The sequence below is a fragment of the Hyaena hyaena genome, unplaced genomic scaffold (genome assembly GCF_003009895.1).
Source record: "Hyaena hyaena isolate Hyena2069 unplaced genomic scaffold, ASM300989v1 scaffold_179, whole genome shotgun sequence".
Taxonomy (NCBI): domain Eukaryota; kingdom Metazoa; phylum Chordata; class Mammalia; order Carnivora; family Hyaenidae; genus Hyaena; species Hyaena hyaena.
The window spans coordinates 61,188-82,014 of NW_024080812.1; the positions used below are offsets into that span (position 1 = coordinate 61,188).

At 47.1% G+C, this 20,827-nt stretch overlaps 1 protein-coding gene across 1 annotated transcript in view; it reads right to left on the reverse strand.

Moving 5' to 3' along the window:
- SMOC1 (SPARC related modular calcium binding 1) overlaps positions 1-14,286 on the reverse strand; it is a 75,389-nt gene extending 61,103 nt beyond the window's left edge. The window contains exon 1 of the mRNA XM_039240746.1: positions 14,149-14,286. Coding sequence (XP_039096677.1) covers positions 14,149-14,247 — 99 coding nt within the window. The 5' untranslated portion in view covers positions 14,248-14,286. The remainder of the gene's footprint in view (positions 1-14,148) is intronic.
- Between the last annotated feature and the right edge of the window lie 6,541 nt (positions 14,287-20,827).

The following is a 20,827-nucleotide window of genomic DNA, read 5'->3' on the forward strand; positions in this document are numbered from 1 at the left end:
ACAGGCTGAACAAGAAGGCAGGGACCTGGGTTATAGCTCTGGCTCTGCCCCTGGTTGGCTGTGTGGGCTGGGGACAGGTCTTAACCCATGCATAAAAGCAAGGTGTCCCTGAGATTCCTTCCCACAGTAGGACTCGGCCATCATGCCTCTCTCATTTGGGGGGCCTTCTGGAATCATCTTCATTTGTCCTATTCATTCTACCCTGAAAGTGTCCAAATTTTTCTTTGGTTCACTTTTTCTTATCAGCTCCCAATCTCAGAACGTCTATGCGCGTAGCCATGCAGTCTCCCTTTAATAGAGGAAGGAATCGACCTCACAGTATTAGGAGAGCTCCCCATTTGCTGGGCTGGGACCATCGAAGCCCAGCACACTTCTCACCATACATCCTACCCCATCACTCTGCCGGTTACAAATACTACAAATCCCCAAATGGACACTGCGCTTGTTGCCCTCCCATCCCTCTCACTCCCCTGCTTGTGCAGTCATGTGGTTGGGGGGTTGGGGGGAAGAGGAACACCTGACCCCCCATGCCAGAAATGCGTATCTTGTCTCCTACCCCATCGCAGCAACTGCCCTAAGGAATCTAGACCTAAGGTATGCACAGCATGGCAGTCTCCCGGCGGAAGGGATTGGTTAAAAGAATGGACATTTGATCCAATTTAGGTGGACAAGCTAACAGCCAAAATTTTCTGACGTCATCTAGGAATGAAGGTTGTGCATCTTCGGAAAGGGCTACTTGAAGTCAACTCTCTCTTCTGTGGTCTAAAAAATCAGATGTTTTGATAAGAAGTATAGAATCATTGCAGCAATTCTGCCAGCATGAAAAGCCATGCTTGAAATTAAACAGACAACACACAAGGCAGAGGGGAGAAACATAAAGACAACACAAAAGGCAGAGGAGGGATGTATGACAACATTAATAAGCTGCTGAATCAAACCAATCCTGAAACTCACCTTGTACCTTCACTGGGTAAGCTAGGTCAAAATGTGGTATCAGTTCTTATAATAATATACACTCCCAATTGATGTGTACACGCCAAAGATCATACACAAATTGATCTACAATTATACTTTAAATGCCTTTTGATTAGCACTGGAGAGTAAAACCAGTTCATGCTCTTACTGCTTCTGCTAGAAGCCAAGAAGAGTCTCCTTCCTAGGCCACCGACCAAGAACTCAGGGCAGAGTATGTATCCCTCTCAGGGCTCTGCAGTCACACACAGCCTCCCGGTCAGGAGGTCACTGTGGAAAAGAGAACACCGGCACCTAAGCCGCTTTCTCTGCTGGCCACACCAGAGCCAAGAAAGATCGCAATGCCACACAAAAGCCAGAAGTCCTTTACAGCTTAACTGTTATTTGTTTAAAAATCAGTGATAACTTGGGGCACCTGGGTGGCTCAGTCGGTAAGCATCGACTCTTGATTTCGGCTCAGATCTTAGGGTTTGTGAGTTTGAGCCCCACATTGGGCTCTATGCTGACAGTGTGGAGCCTGCTTGGGATTCTCTTTCTTTCCCTCCCTCTCTACCCCTCCCTCTCTTACTCTCTCTGTCTCTGTCTCAAAATAAGTAAATAAACATTTTTTTTAATCAGTGACAACTCCTAATAAATTAATGGATCCCCAAATGATGCTAATATCACAGATGTTATGTGCCTCATGATGGAAGTACACACCAACTCCCATGATGTATACATGCCAAAAAAAATATATGTCCAATCTGTATCTGATCAAGTCTCTAGAGCCACCTATCACTTTAAAAGAAATAAAAGGGATAGAGAAACATGTTACACAACACTACAGGAATGCAGTCAATAAAATGTAGTGTAGAAAACCCTAGGACAACCTGTTTATTCAAAACTAAATTAGAAAGTAAAAAGGAGGTAGAGGGGAAATTCATAGATTAAAAAAGATTTAAGATACAGATTAACCAATATGTGGACCTTATTTGGATCTTGATTCAAACAAATATAAAACCATATCTAAGAGACAATCAGGGAGACTTGTATGTCGATTGGGTTATATTATATAGGTTTCCCCTGCTATCTCAAAGTAGAGCCTTCCTATGAAATATCTCAGAAACAGAAAAGGCATAAAGTGAAGAAGCAATTACTATTAATTTACATGGAAATGTTTATTAGCATTCCCAGACCCAAAAAATAACCTCTCAGGCTTTTCTGATACCTTAGGACACATCTTGCTAACAGATACACGGAATAAACGGAGATGCTCACAGACAGAGTTCAAAGTTCTGGCAGCTTAATGCTCAGATGCCACTGAGCGTGGCTCCTGGGAAAGGAGGGCTTGCTGCAAAACAAACGCTAAACACTACTTTTGCTTTCTGCCTCCTTTCTATAAAGGTAAAAATCCTCCTGGGATTTCTGTCAAGTAGTAAAAACTGGGACTATTTCAGGGCTTTCAAAAAAGCAAAGTGGCCAAATGCCCACTGTCAAAATATGAGAAATATCTGAATTAAAGAATTAGTATTCTTTGGTTGTGATATGGTATGTGGTTAGGTTTCTTTTAACGTCTTTATCTTTTACAGATATATCTAAAAATATTTACGGATGATAAAAATATAACGTCTGGACTTGCAAAATAATCTGAACAGGGGCCTGGGAGGGTGGGTGGAAGAGATGAGATTGGCCAGGAGTCGTACATTCTTGACTCCGTGTGAGCATCCATGGGGTTCGTCAAACTACTCTCCCCTCTTGTGTACACAGTTGAAAGTTTTTATAATAAAGAAACATGTTTTATTTTTTGTTTTTCTAATGTTTTATTTATTTCTGAGAGAGAGAGACAGCGTGAGCCGGGGAGAGTCAGAGAGAGAGGGAGACACAGAATCTGAAACAGCTAGCTGACAGCACAGAGCCCGATGCGGGGCTCGAACCCACGAACCATGAGATCATGACCTGAGCTGAAGTTGGACACTTAACTGACTGAGCCACCCAGGCGCCCCAGGAAACGTTTTTTAAATAAGTGGGACGAATCCAAAGGTGAAGGAGAATCCAAATTATTGCCAAAATCCTGGTGTCTTTTCCAGGATAGTCTGCTTACCCAAAGTAACACTCTATATAAATTTCCCCCAAGTAATTACCTTAGATCAAATACTTTCAATTGACACATCTTCTTTCCAAATATTACTGGGAATTTCTGAAATACAAGACAAGTGCTCTTTCCACAGGGTTACATTAAGAAGCTTAGTTCACATGGTGCGCCTGGGTGGCTCAGTCGGTTGAGCGTCCGACTTCAGCTTAGGTCATGATCTCACAGTTCATGGGTTCGCCCCGCGTCGGGCTCTGTGCTGAATGCCAGCTCAGAGCCTGGAGCCGGTTTCAGATTCTGTATCTGCCTCTCTCTCTGACCCTTCCTGCTCACGCGTGCTCTCTCTCTCTCTCTCTCAGAAATAAATAAAAACATTAAAAAAAATTTTTTTAAAAAAAGAAGTTTAGTTCACAGAAAATACTATATAAATCCTTATCAAATATTAAATGGATGACCAGTGTGATGTATATCACACTGCTTGTGCACCTTTAGAAACTTATTCACCTTAATTTCTGCAATCTTAGCAGGGGTAGACCTTTCTCATCCTGATACGAAAGACAGAAACCATGATGACATATTAGCTACATAAAGATGTAAAATTTAGTAGATTGAAACCACATAATGAAAGGCATTTGCCAGACATGAGAGAAAAACAGATTAATATCCTTAGAATTAAAAAATAAATAAATAAATAAACAAACTCTGTCAATTCAGCCAGTGAGGCAGGGGAAAAAATTACCACCCTTGTTCTAAAAATTAGCAAAAATCTGGAGAGATGATTCTCAAAAGAAAAGGAGCTAATGTAGGATTGCCAGATATAATACAAGATACCCAGTTAAATTTGAATTTCAGAAGAACAACAAATAATTCCAGGGCACCTGGGTGGCTCAGTGGTTAAGCATCTGATTCTTGGCTTCAGCTCAGGTTATGATCTCATGGTTCGTGAGTTCGAGCCCTATGTCGGGTTCTGTGGTGTTAGCCTGGAGCTTGCTTGGAATTCTCATTCTCTCTCTCTCTCTCTCTCACTCTCCCCCCCCACCACCTCTCTGCCCCTCATGCAAACACATGCATGCTTGCTCTCTCTCTCTCTCAAAATAAACAAACATTTAAAAACAAACAGGGGCACCTTGGTGGCTCAGTCTGTTAAGTGTCTAGCTTTGTCTCAGGTCATGATCTCACAGTTCATGGGTTTGCGCCCCACATAGGGCTCTGTGCTGACAGCTCAGAGCCTGGAACCTGCTTTGGATCCTGTGTCTCCCTCTCTCTCTACCCCTCCCCTACTCACACTCTGTCTCTCTGTCTCTCTCAAAAATAAACATTAAAACAAATTTTAAGACAGACTAACAATTCCAGGTAAATAACAAATAAGTTTTTATTTGAGCCATACTTACACTAAAACATTACTTGCTATTTATCTGAATGCAAATTTCTATGACATATTATTTTACCTTATAATATTCAATTACATTATTCAAATTCATGCACTTTACAATGTAGGTAATCTTGTATTCGTATTTTTACTTGTCAACTCTGGCAACCCTAAACGAATGACCAATAAATTTGAGAAAACGATCAACCTCATTCCTACCCTACCCTGTCCCTCATGTCCCACCCAGGGACAGCAAGGACAGCGGGGGGGGGGGGGCAGCGAGGGGGAAGGAAGCACACCCGCATCAGGCCCTGGGCTGTGGGCACGCGTGACTACAGGGCCTCCGGAGGGCAGGAGGGAGGTGGCCAGCAACGCGACGAGGCAGGGGAGGCTCTATGTTTGGTTGACTGTTCCCGAACATGTTCTTCAGGGGGAAAGGAAAAGCGTGATCAGCAGCTTGGAGCAGAGAATCCTTCAAAGAAGCATCGATTGTATGATTTGCTCTTAACACTTTGTTGCAGTGTACCCAAATACATTTTTATCTTTTCTGGAAAATGTTATTATGTATTATGTAATGCATACGAAACAGAGTTTAGAAACCCATGTCCTTCCCTCCCACTTTAAAAATGGAAAACATTGCTGATTCAATGGGAGCTTTCCACATCCCCTCCGATGTGTCCCTCACCCTCTTGCCCTCACACCTAAGTAACCACTAACCTGAGGTTCAGAGTTATCATTGCCCTTCATTTTCTCACGCATTTTTTATATAGGCATGCACTCCTAAACAATGCATCGTTTTTGTATGCCTCCGTCCTTTGTATAAATAGCCTAATGTATGTGTTCTTGTACATTTTGCCTTTTTTCACTCAACATTTTGACGATGAAATTGATCCACAATTGAGTATAGCTTTAGATTAGCCATTTTCGGTACTGTGTAGTATTCTACCCCTTATATATACCATAATTCTAGTCTCCCGTTGATGGGCATTTGTCTGGTTTCCATTTTTTTTTTTTTTTTTTTTTTTTTTGCTACCAAACAATGCTGCTATGAATGTCCTTACACATGGGTCTTGGCATACCTTTAAGCACATTTCTCTGGGGCGTATCCTAGAGTAAAATTAAAAGGTCAATGTTACAAAGGGATCATGCAAATTTATATTCCCACCAGCAGCAGTCAGTACGTTTTACACTTATGTCCTGTTAAGGTTAATTGGAAACTCTCCTTTAAAGCAGATTGAGTTCAAAGCCTGCTCTGCTGAAAATGAAAAGGAGGCCTGGTATTAGTAGTTACTAAACCTGAAAATCAACCCAACATAAGCACAGGCTGACTGTCAGATGTAGCTGACTGAATCCAAGGGGATCTGGGCTGGATTGAGACAGGTTTGGGACTTTTTTCTAAATTGTCCATGTCTTAATCTTTATCATTGTCCTCTAAAATTAAAAAATGCCCATTATAAACAAAACTAGTTTCATAATTCCTAAAACACATCTCATAGAAATGGAACATCCCTATGATGGTCACCATTAACCACATGACTTACAATCTATGTGATTTTCCTATACACAAACCAACTTTGTTGTTTGTTTGGTTTTTTTTTTTACACAAACAGGATCAAATATTCTGATTTGCAGTTTACTTATTTTACTGTTCAATATATCTTTTCAAGGAAAGAAACCATCAACATTTATTGAAAATTCTTCTATTCAATGAACATTTACTAAGCACCTGTTCATGGGCAGGATGGAGTCTATAAAGAAAATTAAACAACTCCACCATTAAGAGACTTCCACTCTAAAAGGAAAGAAACTAATACATGGATTGTTGTAATGGAACCCTGTTTATCGAGCACTTTCTATAAGCCAGGCACTGTATTTGGCCCTGAATGAATGTGGTAAGCAGAAAAACGGACCCCACAACGATGCCCATGTCCTAATCTTAATAATGCTACGTTACATGGCAAAGAGCAATCAAGATTGCTAATCGGCTAACCTCAAGATAAGGAGAACATCTGAACTGTCCCAGGGACCCAGTGCAATCAATCGTAAGAGTCCTTACGTAGGGAGGAGGGAAACAGAAGAGTCAGAACCAGAGAGATGGCAGCATGCAAAAGACTTGGCCATCTATTGCTGGATTTGAAGACGGAAGGGTACTATGAGCCAAGGAATGCAGGCACTTTCCAGAAGCTGGAAAAGGCAATAAAATGGATTCTCTCCCCTACAGCCTCCAGAAAGAACCCAGCTCTGCTGCTTTTTTTGCCCATTGAGACCCACGTTAGACTTCCCATCTCCAGAAATGAGTGCTATTTAAGCCAGTGTTTGTGGTACCTGTTATAGAAGGAATGGGAATGGGAAAAAGAATATGAATAGGAAACAAAGACATCCCACTAGCATCTTCCCTTCCGCCCTGGACACAGATGTGCTATGGCCTCCACAGGACAAATCAGGGAACTGAGGACCCAGGAAGTCAAGTTACTAGCTCGGGATCACAGTGGCAGAGCCAGAGTCCAACTTGGGTGTCTCTACCTTCAAAGCCTGCACTGAGGCTGCCCCACCACCTTCCTGCATATGGCCAGCTGCAACACAAGGCAGATGGAGACGCGCACTGCCACCGGGAAAAGCAAAGCGCAGGGTGCCGACAGAACTCTGCTTGGGGCCAACCTGGAAGGGCTGTGTGGAGCCCTCTGAGCCTTTCAAATGATGTGCAGAATTTTGACAGAGATGGGAAGGAAAGGAGAGGTTAGGAAATGCAATGTAGTTCGGCGAGGCCGAACTTTGGGACACGTGATTGTACCCAGCAGGGGGTGAGGCTGGGCACAAGGGCTAAAAACCAATACCCACCTGGTGATAGCCACTAGCCATCTGTGGCTAGTAACATTAAAATTTTAAATTAACTGTAATCAAATTAATTAAAAATTCAGTTCCTTGGTTGTACTAACCACATTTAAAATTTCTCTTTTTTTTTAAATGCTTATTTCTTTTTGAGAGACAGAGAAGGACATACCAAGAGCAGGGGAGATGGCAGAGAGAGAGGGAGACACAGAATCTGAAGCAGGCTCCAGGCCCTGAGCTGTCAGCACAGAGCCCAACGCGGGGCTTGAACCCACAAACTGCAAGATCATGATCCGAGCTGAAGTTGGATGCTTAACCAACTGAGCCACCCAGGCGCCCCTCAAATTTCAACAGCCACCTGTGTCTACTATTGGACAGTGCAGATACAGGACATTAGCATCCTGGCAAGAAAGGTCTCCAGGGCAGTGCTGCTGACAATGGGAAGTCTTTGTGTCCGGGCTGGCCCGTGGCATTGTGCACCTGAGGGAGTGATTCATGGACTTCCGCAACACACTCCACCTCACCCCTCAGACTTATTATCCACTTTTGTGCCCTCTCCCCAGAAGCTCTGCAGACACCTTCAAGAACAGATACACAATAGGGGCTCCTGGGTGGCTCAGTCAGTTAAGTGTCCGACTTCGGCTCAGGTCATGATCTCATGGTTCATGGGTTCGAGCCCCACATCGGGCTCTGTGCTGACAGCCAGCTCAATGCCTGGAGCCTGTTTCAGATTGTGTCTCCCTCTCTCTCTGACCCTCCTCTGCTCATGCTGTCTCTCTCTCTCTCAGAAACAAATAAAAAAACATTAAACAAACAAAAAATAATTTTAATTTAAAAAAAAAGAACAGATACACAATAAACATCCACAAAAAATACTTGAAACTCCCAGCACTCTCCTAGAGATGCTTATCTAGTCCTAAAACTAAACTATTCTGGGAAGTAGGTCCAGTTTGTCTCCACTGTCAGTACTTTAAAAAAAAAAAAGGAACTTTCAGCCCTTATCTGAATCAGATCCACGCTGCCCTGTGAAGTGGTTTTTAAGGAGGAGGGACAGAGCTGCTCACATGTGTGGAGTATTGGTCAAGTTACAAAGCACCTGACACATGGTCTTCCGGAACCTCATTCAGTACTGTCCTCCCCACGGCAGGGGGGGGGGGGGGCTGTACCGAAGCTCCAGCTCCCCCCCAGAGGGGCCTTTCCTGTTCCGCAGAGTCTGCCCCACTCTGGTTCCCACAAAAAAAGAGGCTGAAATCAATGTCTGCAAGTACACAGGGCTCCACATCTAACAAGCTTAGATTTCTGCCAAAGGTAAGATTATTTGGTGATCTAGCAATTGAGTTTAGAATGATGTCAGATGCAAAGGGAAATCCAATTAATTGCCATAATAACCTCTGTTGCTTTGGGGTCTTTATGGGGCAGCTGCGAGTGTTCTTGGAGATCCGATTCTCTTATCCCTTCAGCAAGACTCTGGATGCGTGCAGAGCACGTACGTACAATGCTCACCCTGTTTGGCAGGCCTCGCAAGCAGCTCCGATCGATTTCTCATCCGCAACTCAACCCTTGTCCTCTCCCAAACAGCCCGGCAGTGACAAACCAGGAAGGAGGGAGACTCCACACGGACACCCCCCCCCCCCCCCCCCCCCCCCCCCCCCCGCCAGCAATGCCAGGAACTTGGCTGCTTAAACAATAGATCTCTATGTGGTCGGGAGAGAAAGGGTGCCCTGTACCTGCTAAGCAGGGCCATGCTCCCCCTCCCCCAGCCTCTTCCAGGGGGGTGAGGGAGGAACCCAGAATGAAGACAGGCATCAAACCAGAAACATGCCTCCCCGCCCCCCCCCACCCGCTGCTGGCAAGTAAAGCTTCTGACCCAAGCATCCGCTAGTGAACTTTTCTCCTCTGTGGGGCTGAGGACTCAGATGTACAGGGCTGATCCTCCTGAGCAAGGGAGAGGGAAGACTGCCCACTGCCGACTCAGCCTTACAAATGAGCCCTTTGGCCAGCTGATGTAGATATTTATGCCAGGGCCTGGGCCTGCTCTGGGTCTAATCGGCCAAGAATTGAAACAAAAGCCAATCATCACTCCCCAGTGTGGTATTTTAGGTAGGGCCGCATGCACATCTGGAAGGGGGGAACAGAAGGAGGCAAGCTAGGAGCTCCTAATCTGGGGGGCTTTCTGTGTGTCTGATCACAGGTGCCAAGAATTGAATCAATCATAAACTTTGGTTCGTGACACTCAACACTGGCCTATGCGGGGCCCACTTTCATCTTGCACCTAATCAGCCACTGATCCTTACTAATGGACAAATACCTTCAAACCCTTCCCTCCCTTCCACTAAAAGTAACGTCACCTTGCTTTCCTTTTCATAGAGCATTATTGTAGCTCTCAGTATTCCTAAGAGGGCTTTTCTTTGAGTTTAGCTCTTTTTGAGTTTATGAAAGATGACATGCTCCACCTTTTGGTGTATTTCTTGTACCTAATATCGTATGACCAAGATGCATCCCTATTTTTGCATCTCACTGTTGTTCATTTGTTTTGCCTTATTGTAATTCTCCACTGTGCAAGGCCATCAGCTAATCTGTCCTCCAACTAATGGGCAGCTGGGCTTTTTCCAGGCTTATAGTATTACAGACATGCTTGCGAACATCCCCCTCTGGACACAAGTCTCTCTTGGGCATCTGCACCTGGGAGTGGAATTGCTGGGACATAAGAAATGTGAATTTCAACCTTGGGAGATCATGAGATAATATCAAGTGTTTTCCACTTTCCATTTCCTCCAGTTTCTAAGATGATTATTTCCTCTTCCTGTCCCTCTCAATTTTGTTTCTTTAAGTTTCCCATGTCAGCTCTATCAAAATGTTTCTGTCAAGTTCTTTGCCTATGACGTGAGTAGCATCTTGGATAAATCCCCCAGATGGAAAAGAAAGGTTCTTGTCGGGCACGCAAGGAATAAGAAGGGCGTCTACACAGACACCGGGACCCACCCCGGTGCAGACACTGAGACACTGAGACAGCCTAGTCAAATGGAAGCGAACAGTCTAGAAGCTGCTTCACATTTGGCACATGCAAGACAGAAAAGAGGGTTAGGGTGGAGCCGAAGCCCCATCCAAGTTTGCTTGCTCAGTCTCTCCACCCCAAAACCTCCCATAACCACCACCCTTACTAATTTTTAAACAAAGAACAAAAGCCTACGAATGGGGGAAAACCATCTGTGAAGTGACCAATTTCCAGTTTAAATGAGAGCAAGGGGCCCAGCGTGGCCATCACTGTAGAGTCCAATTCATTTCAGCAAATATTTACAGAACGCTCAGTGTGACCCAGTACGATGACAAAGACCTCTATTCTGCCCTCTGTGCGAGTGTGTTCTTTTCACTAAACAGGACCGTGCATGATGTGCTGAGGGGGCTCGTTAGTGCTGAGAAGACAGAGATGCCGGCCTGATCTCAAGGCACTCATTGTAGAAGGATCCGCAAAAGTTAGTTCACGCGAGTGAACCAGATACAGGAGCTGGTCGAAGGGAAGAGTGACCAATTCTCACCAAAAGGGCAGTCTGCAATAAGTTCCCAGTGAGTAATGCGGAAGCCAGGCTTTGAAGGCCAAACCAAGGCAACGAGAGCAGAGAGAACGAATAATATACATAAAACCACTAAGAAATCAAATTCCCTGCTCAGACTTCTTGACCTTCCCATTTTTTCCCTATTTTCAAACTTCTTAAATCTATTTCCTCTCTCTGGTCATGCTAAGCGCTAAGAAAGTGGAACCCACAGAATGTTGCTAAACATGCAATATCTGAACGCATTTTTTTCCCCGTAAACACCAACAAAGTCCCATCCCCACCAGGCACTTGGCCCCGGGCTGAGCTCTGGGGATGCAGCAGTAGAGAAGACGGGCCCAGTTCCCGCCCTCACCCAGCTCCTGGTCTTCCAGGGCAGACAGAGGATTAGACAAAGACAAGCAGTTGCCTTGGCCTTACCATCAGCCGGACTCCATCAGCCTGGGCGAGCCCCTCCCCCATCCTATCCTGCCCTGAAACAGTTTCAGTAAATTGTACAGGATTACAGAAATGGCTGCCTCCTTGGTAATTAAAAGGATCCTAACCAGTGTCCCAGGTAGCCAAGTGGCTGCTCGGAACTCAGGGACCAAAAAAATCAGGTGCTTCCTACATAATAGCCTCCAATCTGATACTTGATAGCTGTCGGTTTCCAGAGTCAAACAAACGTCAGGCATTTTATGAAGGCAGGAAGCAAATAAGGGAACAAGGGTTGGGGTCTAGGCCTCGAGGGAGCTCAATTAGTGAGCCAGATAAAGTTAAACCGAAAGGGCACGCTCTCCGTTTCCTAGAAAGCCAGCTGGAAAAGATGCCAATCCTTAAGCCTCTGTCACTCAAAAGATTAACAGAAGAGACCCAGGGGTGCCCAAGGGAATACTGCAACAAGCCAGATGTTTCTGTTCCTGCCATGACACTGCCACTAGCAACCAGAGCCACACTTCTCAGGCCACCAAGAACCCACAGAGGAGAGCTGGAGACTTGGGGGATAGGTTGAAACTCAAAGACATCGCCCTTTAGCGATTCGGACACCAAAGCTCACTATGAATGCTTTCTTACGGATTCCCCTGTTGCATCCTGGGTTTAGTGTGGTCTCGCTGAGCCATAGCTTCCTCTAACATGAACGGCACTGCTCCCTCCCCGAGCACTCCTGCAGCTGCCTGGTGGCAGGGAAAGCACACCACCTGTGAATCCGTATAAACGGGGATTTGGTTTCCAGAAGTGCATATGCACCGTGAGTGTTTCAGGCAAGCCATTTAGCTTCCCCGAGACTCACTTGCAAAAGGGCACTAAAAAGACCCACCTTCTTGTTCTTATGAGCATAAGCGATCTTGGAAGGTGCCTAGTCCCAGTGTTCCTAAATGGTAGCTCTACGGTTGCCCATAAATGCATCCAAGTAACCGCATGCTCAAGACAACAGCTTCCCCTTGGTACTTTCTAAACGTGTGTGTGTGTGTGTGTGTGTGTGTGTGTGTGTGTGTGTGAGAGAGAGAGAGAGAGAGAGAGAGAGAGAGAGAGAATGCAGCTGGGATACACACAACCCTATTTACAGTTCTTGTTTTATTTCATCATGTCTATCAAATTATTAAACTAAAGAAGCTGGAGGGAAACCTAATCAATGTCCCTATTTTTCCCTGAACTCCTTAGCTTTCCCCTAAAAGTTGCTTCCTCCAATTTCAGGAGGCAGAGAAGGAAAGCCATATGGCTTGAGATGCTAGGCATGCCCAGCAGCAAACGAGCCCCCCACCATTTGTCTCCGGGCCTCTCATGTGGGCGGGCATCCAGATTTCAGTCGGGGTGCTCTGCTCTGCGTCTGTCTTGACTGTTCCTAATTATTGGAGGGAAAGCTGTGGCTCTCCTGACCCCGGACTTTAAAAGCTGAGAGTCCTAATATCAAACCAAGCAGCTTCATTTAAAAGGCATCCTCATCTGCATCCATAAAAGTCCCTCCCGGAGCCCTTACTTGCCCCGGCTTCGGGAATGCCTGCTGAATGCCTGCTGTCGAGGATTTATGACACGCCCTGGATCTAATCTGCCACACCTTAACTGCTGCTGCTGCACATCTGGTCATAAAAGCACAGGCCGGCCCAACACGGGGACAAACACTTTTCTTTCCTAAGTGGCTGCAAATCTGATCTCACAGTGATAGCTGGGCTCCCCACCTCGGCAGCCGGCATCTGGGCAGTCATTAAAGCTGGTCAACCTCTGCGAGGCTTTTTTTCCTCCACACTCAACAGCTATAAAGACGATTCTCATACAGCAAGAGTTACGGATAAAGAACCTGCAACCTGAACAGGTGGTAATGGGGCTAGGCCTGGAGATACCCAGCAAAGCACACGCTAGTGAAGGAGCCAGCGTTGTTTTCACAAAGATGCCGGCTGCCTTCACAGGGACACTCAGGCTGCCAGTAGAGGCAAGCAGCTATCCTGAGAGACTGCTTTTTGGCCAGAGATCGGCTGGATTAAGTCTGATCAAATGAGCCACCAGGTGGTTTAATAGTACATTTTTTAAGGCAACGGAATCCGTCATTAAACCAATTGGGGTGGGGGGGAAGCAATAATCGAGACCAGAAATGAACACAATGCGGTCAGTTCCAGATTTTACAATGCCCTGGACAGCCTGTCCTGTGCACAGAATTGGCACGTTTCATATCGTTCAGGGACTCGAATCAGACCAAGGTTCAACAAGTAGTTCAACCTCCCAGCCCTGAAGCCGGGGGAAGAGACTCTCAAACGCTGCGCGGCTCCTCTCCACAGCAAACCCCCCCCCCGCCCCCCTGCCTCCACCCCTCCTACGGGGCCCGTGCCCAGCAGGGGGGAGCATTAAAATTATCTGCAGCAGGTTTTACGAGCAGCGATCGCTTTTTAAAACAACAACAACACAAGGTCCTTGTGTGACTCTCGGGTAACCTAAAACTCTGGAGGCAGAGCTGCCCCCCGCCGCCTGCCAAGAACGCCCGCGCTCTGGGACCCGGACCGGGCGCAGCACGGAGCCCAACAGGGCAGCCCGCTCTAGCGGAGAGCCAGCCTCGCTCGGACGCAGGAGGCACCCGCTCGGAGCAAGATGCCCTGGGAGAAGAGACTGGGAAAGAAAACCCACCAGTGACAGTTCGGGGGGAAGGCGGGAGGCAGAGTTGGCGCTGCAAGAAAGGATGGGGTTGGGGGGTGGAGAATGGGATTAATTTTTATTTCAGCAACTTCGCCCAGAAGCCGGCGAGGACTGGGTGGTAGGAGGAGGGGGCGCGGGGTGGGGGGTGGGGGGCGTGTGAAGCGAACCTCTCTCCCTCCTCCCCGGGCCCGGAGGGTTGCGGGCAAGGGACCTCAGGCTCCCTCCGCAGGTGGGCGCGCGGCCGGGGGCGCACTTACCCTGGGGCCCGTGGTGCGGTGGCCGCGAGCCGGGGACAGTTGCACCAACACGAGCAGCAAGTGGGGCGTGAGCAGGCGGGCGCAGCGCGCGGGCAGCATGGTGCCAGGCGGGCCGGGCAGCTGGCTGCGGGCGGGGGGCGCGGGCTCCGCGGGGCGCACGGCCGCGCCTGCCTTCGTGCCTTCCTTCCCTCGGGGGCCCCGGCGGCTGCGGGCGGCGGGGCGGCGGCGCTGGCGGGGCTGCGCTCAGAGCGCGCGGTCATGAACCGCCGGGGAGGGGAGCTGGAGCGCGAGCGTGTGCTCTGCGCGCTGCGCTCGCTCTCTCGCTCGCTCGGCTCGGCTCGGCTCGGCTCGGCCGGGCCGCGGCGGCAGCAGGTTGGACGCCAGAGCGCGGGCCATGGGAATTCCCGTTATAAACCCCCGGGAAGGGGCGGGGCGGAGCCCGGCGGCCCTGATTGACGGACCGAGGGGCCCGTAGCAGCCGACCCTCTGGCAGGTGAAAGCCAATGAGAGAGCGGAAAGAGGGGCGGCTTGCGGTCGACCCCACGGAGGAGCTACACCCGCTCGCTGTGCCGGAGAAGGCTCCTGGAGAGGCTGGGAGAACAGGAACTTTGTCCCGGCGCTTCTGTCTGAGGAGGCCCCGGGGAGCTGCGGCGGCCCTAACTCCCAGAATGCCCACCCGGCTGAAAATCATGCCCTAAGCATGAGTAGTTTTCAACATAAGCCCCCGAGTTGTCACAACAGTCCTGTAAGATACGCAGGAAAAATACTTCTACCCCCCTTTTTCTGATGAGGATACTAGGGCGCAGAGGAGCCAAGAAATCTGCTTCCCTGCCGCACCCACAGCAAGCACAACTGAGAAGGTGGCCCACGCAGGCCAGGCTGTCACTTGCGTTGGCAGTGGGGAATGGGTGCATTCGTTTGTTTCAAAGAAGTTCCGAGGATGTGACAACCCAAGCCCGACAGCATTTCCCTCGGGAGAAGCGTCAGGAGATAAGGTGAAGTGCGTCCTGGGCATCTGCCTGGGGGGAGGGCCCCTGTGGGTATGGGGTAATGCCTACCTGTGGCCCCGTGGTGGCTCCAGGACTCCGGGTTCCCCGCCTCCGACTGGAGGGCCCAGGGGCAGCCACTCCGCGGCCTAGGAGTCCTGAGAGAGGAGCCCAGAGCGGGACCTGGTCTCCTAGAGGGGGATGGGAAGAAAAAAGTATTGATGGGGAGGAGGCCTGTGGGTGCAAAGACCCCAGGCTGGGTCAGAATGGGGAGAGGAGACCTCTCCTGGGTGCCCAGCCCACTTGGAGATGATTGCGCAACACAAGGTCCAGCCGGATGTGGGAGGGCTCTCCCCGGGGTGGTCCCCAAAGAGCCATCTTGGGAACAGTCACAGCTGCTTCACACCAGCTCCTCAAATAGAACCTGATGATCCACTGCGTCCAACCCAAGAGAACCGTGGTTTCTCTTTTTACGGGAGTACAACCCTTAGTGTTTACTTCCATGGGTATGGACCGCTCAGTTCAGGAGGAGGGAATCTTTTCTCTAAGCAGACTGGAAGCAGAGCCACCAGTACTTAATTCCCCCTCCCTGCCTGCGCCGGAGAGGTCCTAACAGAAGTTAGCTCTGCTCCCTTACACCTTCTCTCCCCAGCTGTGTGAACACGCTTCCCATCCAGCTCCGCATTCGGTTGTGCCCACTCCCCTTGCCTGCCTCCATCCAGCCCCCACCCTGCATCGTTCTAAACAGCAAAGCTGAATAGACCACCCCCTACTTAATAAACTCTCCCCAGTGCCCTCAGATAAAACAGCCCAGCCCGGATGCCGGAACAAAAACGAAGCACTTGTGGCTCTCCAAACAAAAATGAAGACCGTGTCTAAGAGAACTGCCTGTCTTCCTCTACTGAGAAATAACACAGTGGTCAGACGTGCTTTTTGGAGCTAGACAGGACGGGTTCAAATCCTGGGTCTGCCACCTAGTGGCATAACCTTGCATAAGCCAATGTACTTGTCTGGGGTCCAGTCTTCGCCTCTGTAAAATGGGGATAAAAATAGTCTCTACTTCAAGAGTTGTCAGGATTTAAGGAGACGGTGAAGTTAGAAATAGCACATTTAGCGTAAGAAGAGGGCAGGACAGTTGCCTTGTCTCATTCTACCCTCAGAATGATCCCGGGAGGTAGAGAGATCGATCCAACTTTACAGGGAAATAAACTGCTATGCCATGCAGTTGTGACTTTCTTCCCTCATTTGGCTGGTAAATGATGTCCAAGATTCAAGGCCAGGTTTTCAGATTCTAATTCTGCCTCCGGCATGTGGTGGCTACAGTGTCCAATCTCAAATACCATAGAGTTAGATGTTCCCTGGGTGCTCACCGGGAATTTCTTGAGTGACCTGCAAAGGACCTGAGACTTCTGAGCTGCACCGAGCTTGGAGGGAAGAGCGTGGAAGCAGCCTCTGTGATCTGGCATCCTGGGAATTTGCCCAGCTGGACTTGTGACATTTGTCCAGTACTGCTGTGCCTCATGCAGCACTTATATCAATTTCCGTGTGCTCCATGTGTTCACCCACCAAGGGTCGGCAGGATGGAAATGTTATCAGTGGGCTCGGCAGCCCGACAGGTTTGTTGTGACTCTATCACCTGGCCTTGTCCACACCATCAAGCTGGTCAACTTCTTTCCGTTGCTGGAATTATTGAGAAATCTGTTGGAGTAAGCAAACAGGCTTGCGATGCCCGCCCCCACCCCCCCCCCCGCCAGTATCTGGCAGCACAATGCACCCAGAGAAAAGGCATTGCAATTGTCCTTTTCATCCCCAATACTACATGCTCCTTTCCAGCCAGAAAGCCTATTTCCAAGTGGTCGCTGGTCCAAAAGTCTATATTTTCTGGATTTCACCCACGTAGCTTAGCTCAAAATATGAGCAACCGCCTTCCAGTCACTTTGCTCAGCAAGTATTTTCTTTCCCTCTGGTTGGCATGCGGGGCCTGTCGTAACCATGGCTGTCATTCAAATGATGCATTTTCTTCTCCCGACTCCTCCCAACCCCAGAGAAGGTTAGAAATTCCAGAGAACTACTAGTCCCAAACAGCATCTCTCTGCCAGGCTCAACCTTCTGATCCAAGCAAAAAGTGAAATTGACAAGTTCCTTCTTTCCCTGGAGGCCAGGCTTAGGGTCCAAAAATAAATCTAGCTATTCTGGCATCTGGTCTGTCCAGTTTCAGCCATACTCCTTGTCCCCTGGGACTTCTGTTTGCAAGGAGATATTTCAGTAGAAGAAAAATAATACTTTATATCCCATATTGAGGCCTGACAGCCTCAAATATTTAGTCCTAGCTAGGAATGCCTATCAAGTCTGTCCCTGTTTCTTTATAAACCAGAGGGGTCTTTCCTTGCTTCACATTCCAAATAGAGCCTTTCCATTTATTTTCACAAGCAGTTTGGTGCATCTCCTTCTGTGCCCCCCATACAATGCTCGTTCTTATGAGGAATCTTTGGACGCACACCCTGCCTTCTGAGAAATTACAATCTAATTTAAGACACAAAGCAGACAGATGCTTGGAAACAGATATTTAAGAGCAATGTGTTTTGGGGACTCAGAGAGCAGCAACCCACCATAGACCTAACGGGAAGGGAAGGCCTCCTGGAGAAGGCAGACCTTGAATGGGGCTTTGGAGAAAAGTGCTTCTGTAAAATAAATATACTTTGATTTATACTCACTTCGCTTGTGGCAACAGCTAGCAACAGAAAAAAGTAAACTGTGCCCAAGATCTTGGACTCTTTTCAAATACACTACTGTACTCAGAAACCTGGGACACCAAGAATCTTGGGTTTAAAGAAAGAAAGGTGAATATGTGAGGTGATGGATATGTTAATTAAGTGGATGGGAAAAAAAACCTTTCATGATGTATCCATATATCAAATCATCATGTCATAGCCTTCAACTATCTTATCAGAACTCCCCTATGACCCAGCAATAGCACTCCTAGGAATTTACCCAAGGGATACAGAAATGCTGATGCATAGGGGCACCTGTACCCCAATGTTCATAGCAGCACTCTCCACAGTAGCTAAAACATGGAAAGAGCCTAAGTGCCCATCAACGGACGAATGGATCAAGAAGATGTGGTTTATCTATACAATGGAATACTACATGGCAATGAGAAACAATGAAATCTGGCCATGTGTAGCAACATGGATGGACCTTGAGGGTGTTATGCTGAGCGAAATAAGTCAGGCAGAGAAGGACAAATATCATACGTTTGCACGTATAGGAGGATTAGGAGGAACTTAACAGAGGACCATGGGGGAGAAGAAAGGAGGAAATGGTGGGGGAAAGGGAGAGAGGCAAAGCATGAGAGACTCTTGAATGCTGAGAACAAACTGAGGACTGATGGGTGTTGGGGGGGGAGGGGGGAGATGGGCATGGAGGAGGCCACTTGTGGGGATGAGCACTGGGTGTTATGTGGAAACCAACTTGACAATAAACTATTTGTAAAACAAAAAAAAAGTCTCTTGTGGTTTATTTCCCTCTCTTCTTTTCCCCCTTTCCCATATGTTTATCTGTTTCGTTTTTTAATTAAATTCCACATATGAGTATCATATGTGTATTTGTCTTCCTCTGATTGACTTATTTCACTTAGCATAATGCATTCTAGCTCCATCCATATCATTGCACATGATTTAATTCTTCTTGATGGCTGAATAATATTCCATCATGTATATCACATCTTCTTTACCCATTCACCAGTTGATGGACATTTGGGCTCTCTCCATAGTTTGGCTATTGATAAGAACTTTTAGGATCTATTCTATTATCAATACAGCATTAGTAAGTCTCATTATGCAGTTGGGGAACTGAGGCTTAGCCACAAAGGTTAACCTTACCAAAGGTGGTCCTTACGTTTTACATGCACATCTAAAGTTTGAGCATCCTCTTAAATCTGTTAGTCTTAAGAGTCAGAAGCACATGCTATAGTCACACATGCTATTGTGTATATTACTGAAGGTTGTTTCCACATGTCTGAGTTTTCCCCACTCACCTACTTCATCTTTCATTTGCCTGTTTTATTGGTCTGTATTTTTAACACCGGAGCCCATGAGGTAAGGAAAGTTTCCACTGTCTTCAAACCCATAACTGCCATGGTTGGGTGCTCCAGAGAAAGCATTGTTACGAGGACCCTGTTTAGACTGAGGTTTAAGACTCCATTGCAGATCATCACCATTTGGTCCTAATCTATTGACACAGAGACAATCCAGTCAATCACACAAATGTTACTGTTTTCCTACAGTGTGCCAAACACTGCACTAGGCACTGGGTATACAGTGAGACCAAAGAGAGAAAATGGCTGATCTCACAGAGCTTACAGTTTCATAGGAAGATAGACATTAAGCAACTGATTATCAACAATTCACTATTTAGTGTCCACAGTATGGGAAAGACGTACAGACATTTGGGGAGTTATTAAAAAGAGTGTCTAACTCATTCTGGAAGGTTAACTTTCCTGAGAAAAGATGAGCTTTAAAGGATCTCCAGTCTAAGCTGGACAAAGAGAAGGGGAAGAACATACTGGAGTTTATGAACAGCATGTGCAAAGGCACTGAGGCAGGAGAAAATGTGGAACTAAATTTGCAACTAACTGGATGCTCTGCATCCAGTGTGGAGCCCAACGAAGAGCTTGAACTCACAATCCTGAGATCAAGACCTGAGCTGATATCAAGAGTTGGACACTTAACCTACTGAGCCATCCCACTGAGCCATCCCTGCAGGCATCCCTGGATCATTCATACCTCTTTAACTCTCAGTAGCCCAGGAAAAATAGTTATCACCATTCACCATCTGGGTCTGATGGACTCATTTCATGTTTTTATATTTTTAAGGCATTTTACAAGTAACATACAGAAGTAGGAATAAAAGGCAAGTGTATTAGTTAACCATTGTTACATAACAAATTACTCCCCAAACTGAGCTTAAACAACAATTACAGCTGCTGTGGGTCAGGAATCTGGAAGTGGCTTAGCTGGGTGGCTCTGGCTCAGGGTTGCAGTCAGGGCCAGCTAGCTTCATAGGCATCCGACCTGTGCAATCATGAGAAGTTCCATACTTGACTTCATAGTCTGTTGTTACTGTCTTGAAATTTTTAATAATTTTTGTTTAGGGAGCACCCCCCCCCCGTTTTCATTTTGCACTATACCCCATAAATTATGTAACCAGTTCTGGTTGGAGTCAACCTATTAGCCAGGACCATAATCATCTAGGGCTAGAAGACCCACTTTCTAGCACACTCTCCTGGTTGTTAGCAAGCTTCAGTTCCTCACTGGCCATGGGCCAGCTAGGTTCCTTCTTCTCTACTTCTATCAGTGGGATATCTGCCTTCCCCCAGAGCAAGTGATCAGAACAAGAGCCCAAGATGGAAGCTGTTGTCTTTTGTAACGTAATCTCAGTAGTGACATACCATCATTTCTGCCATTTTCTATCGGTCACATGGATCAACCCTGGAACAATGTAGGAAAGGGCGACGCAGGAGTGTGAATACCAGAAGGTAAGATCAATGGAAGCTATCTTGGAGGCTGGCTACCACAGGTAGCTAAAAACAACTTTGTTAGAAATGTTAATAGGAACTTAAGTAAAACAAAATTTTATTTCATATTTTCCTAGTTTTCAAAGTAACACACCTGAAAAAAAAAAAGGAACACACT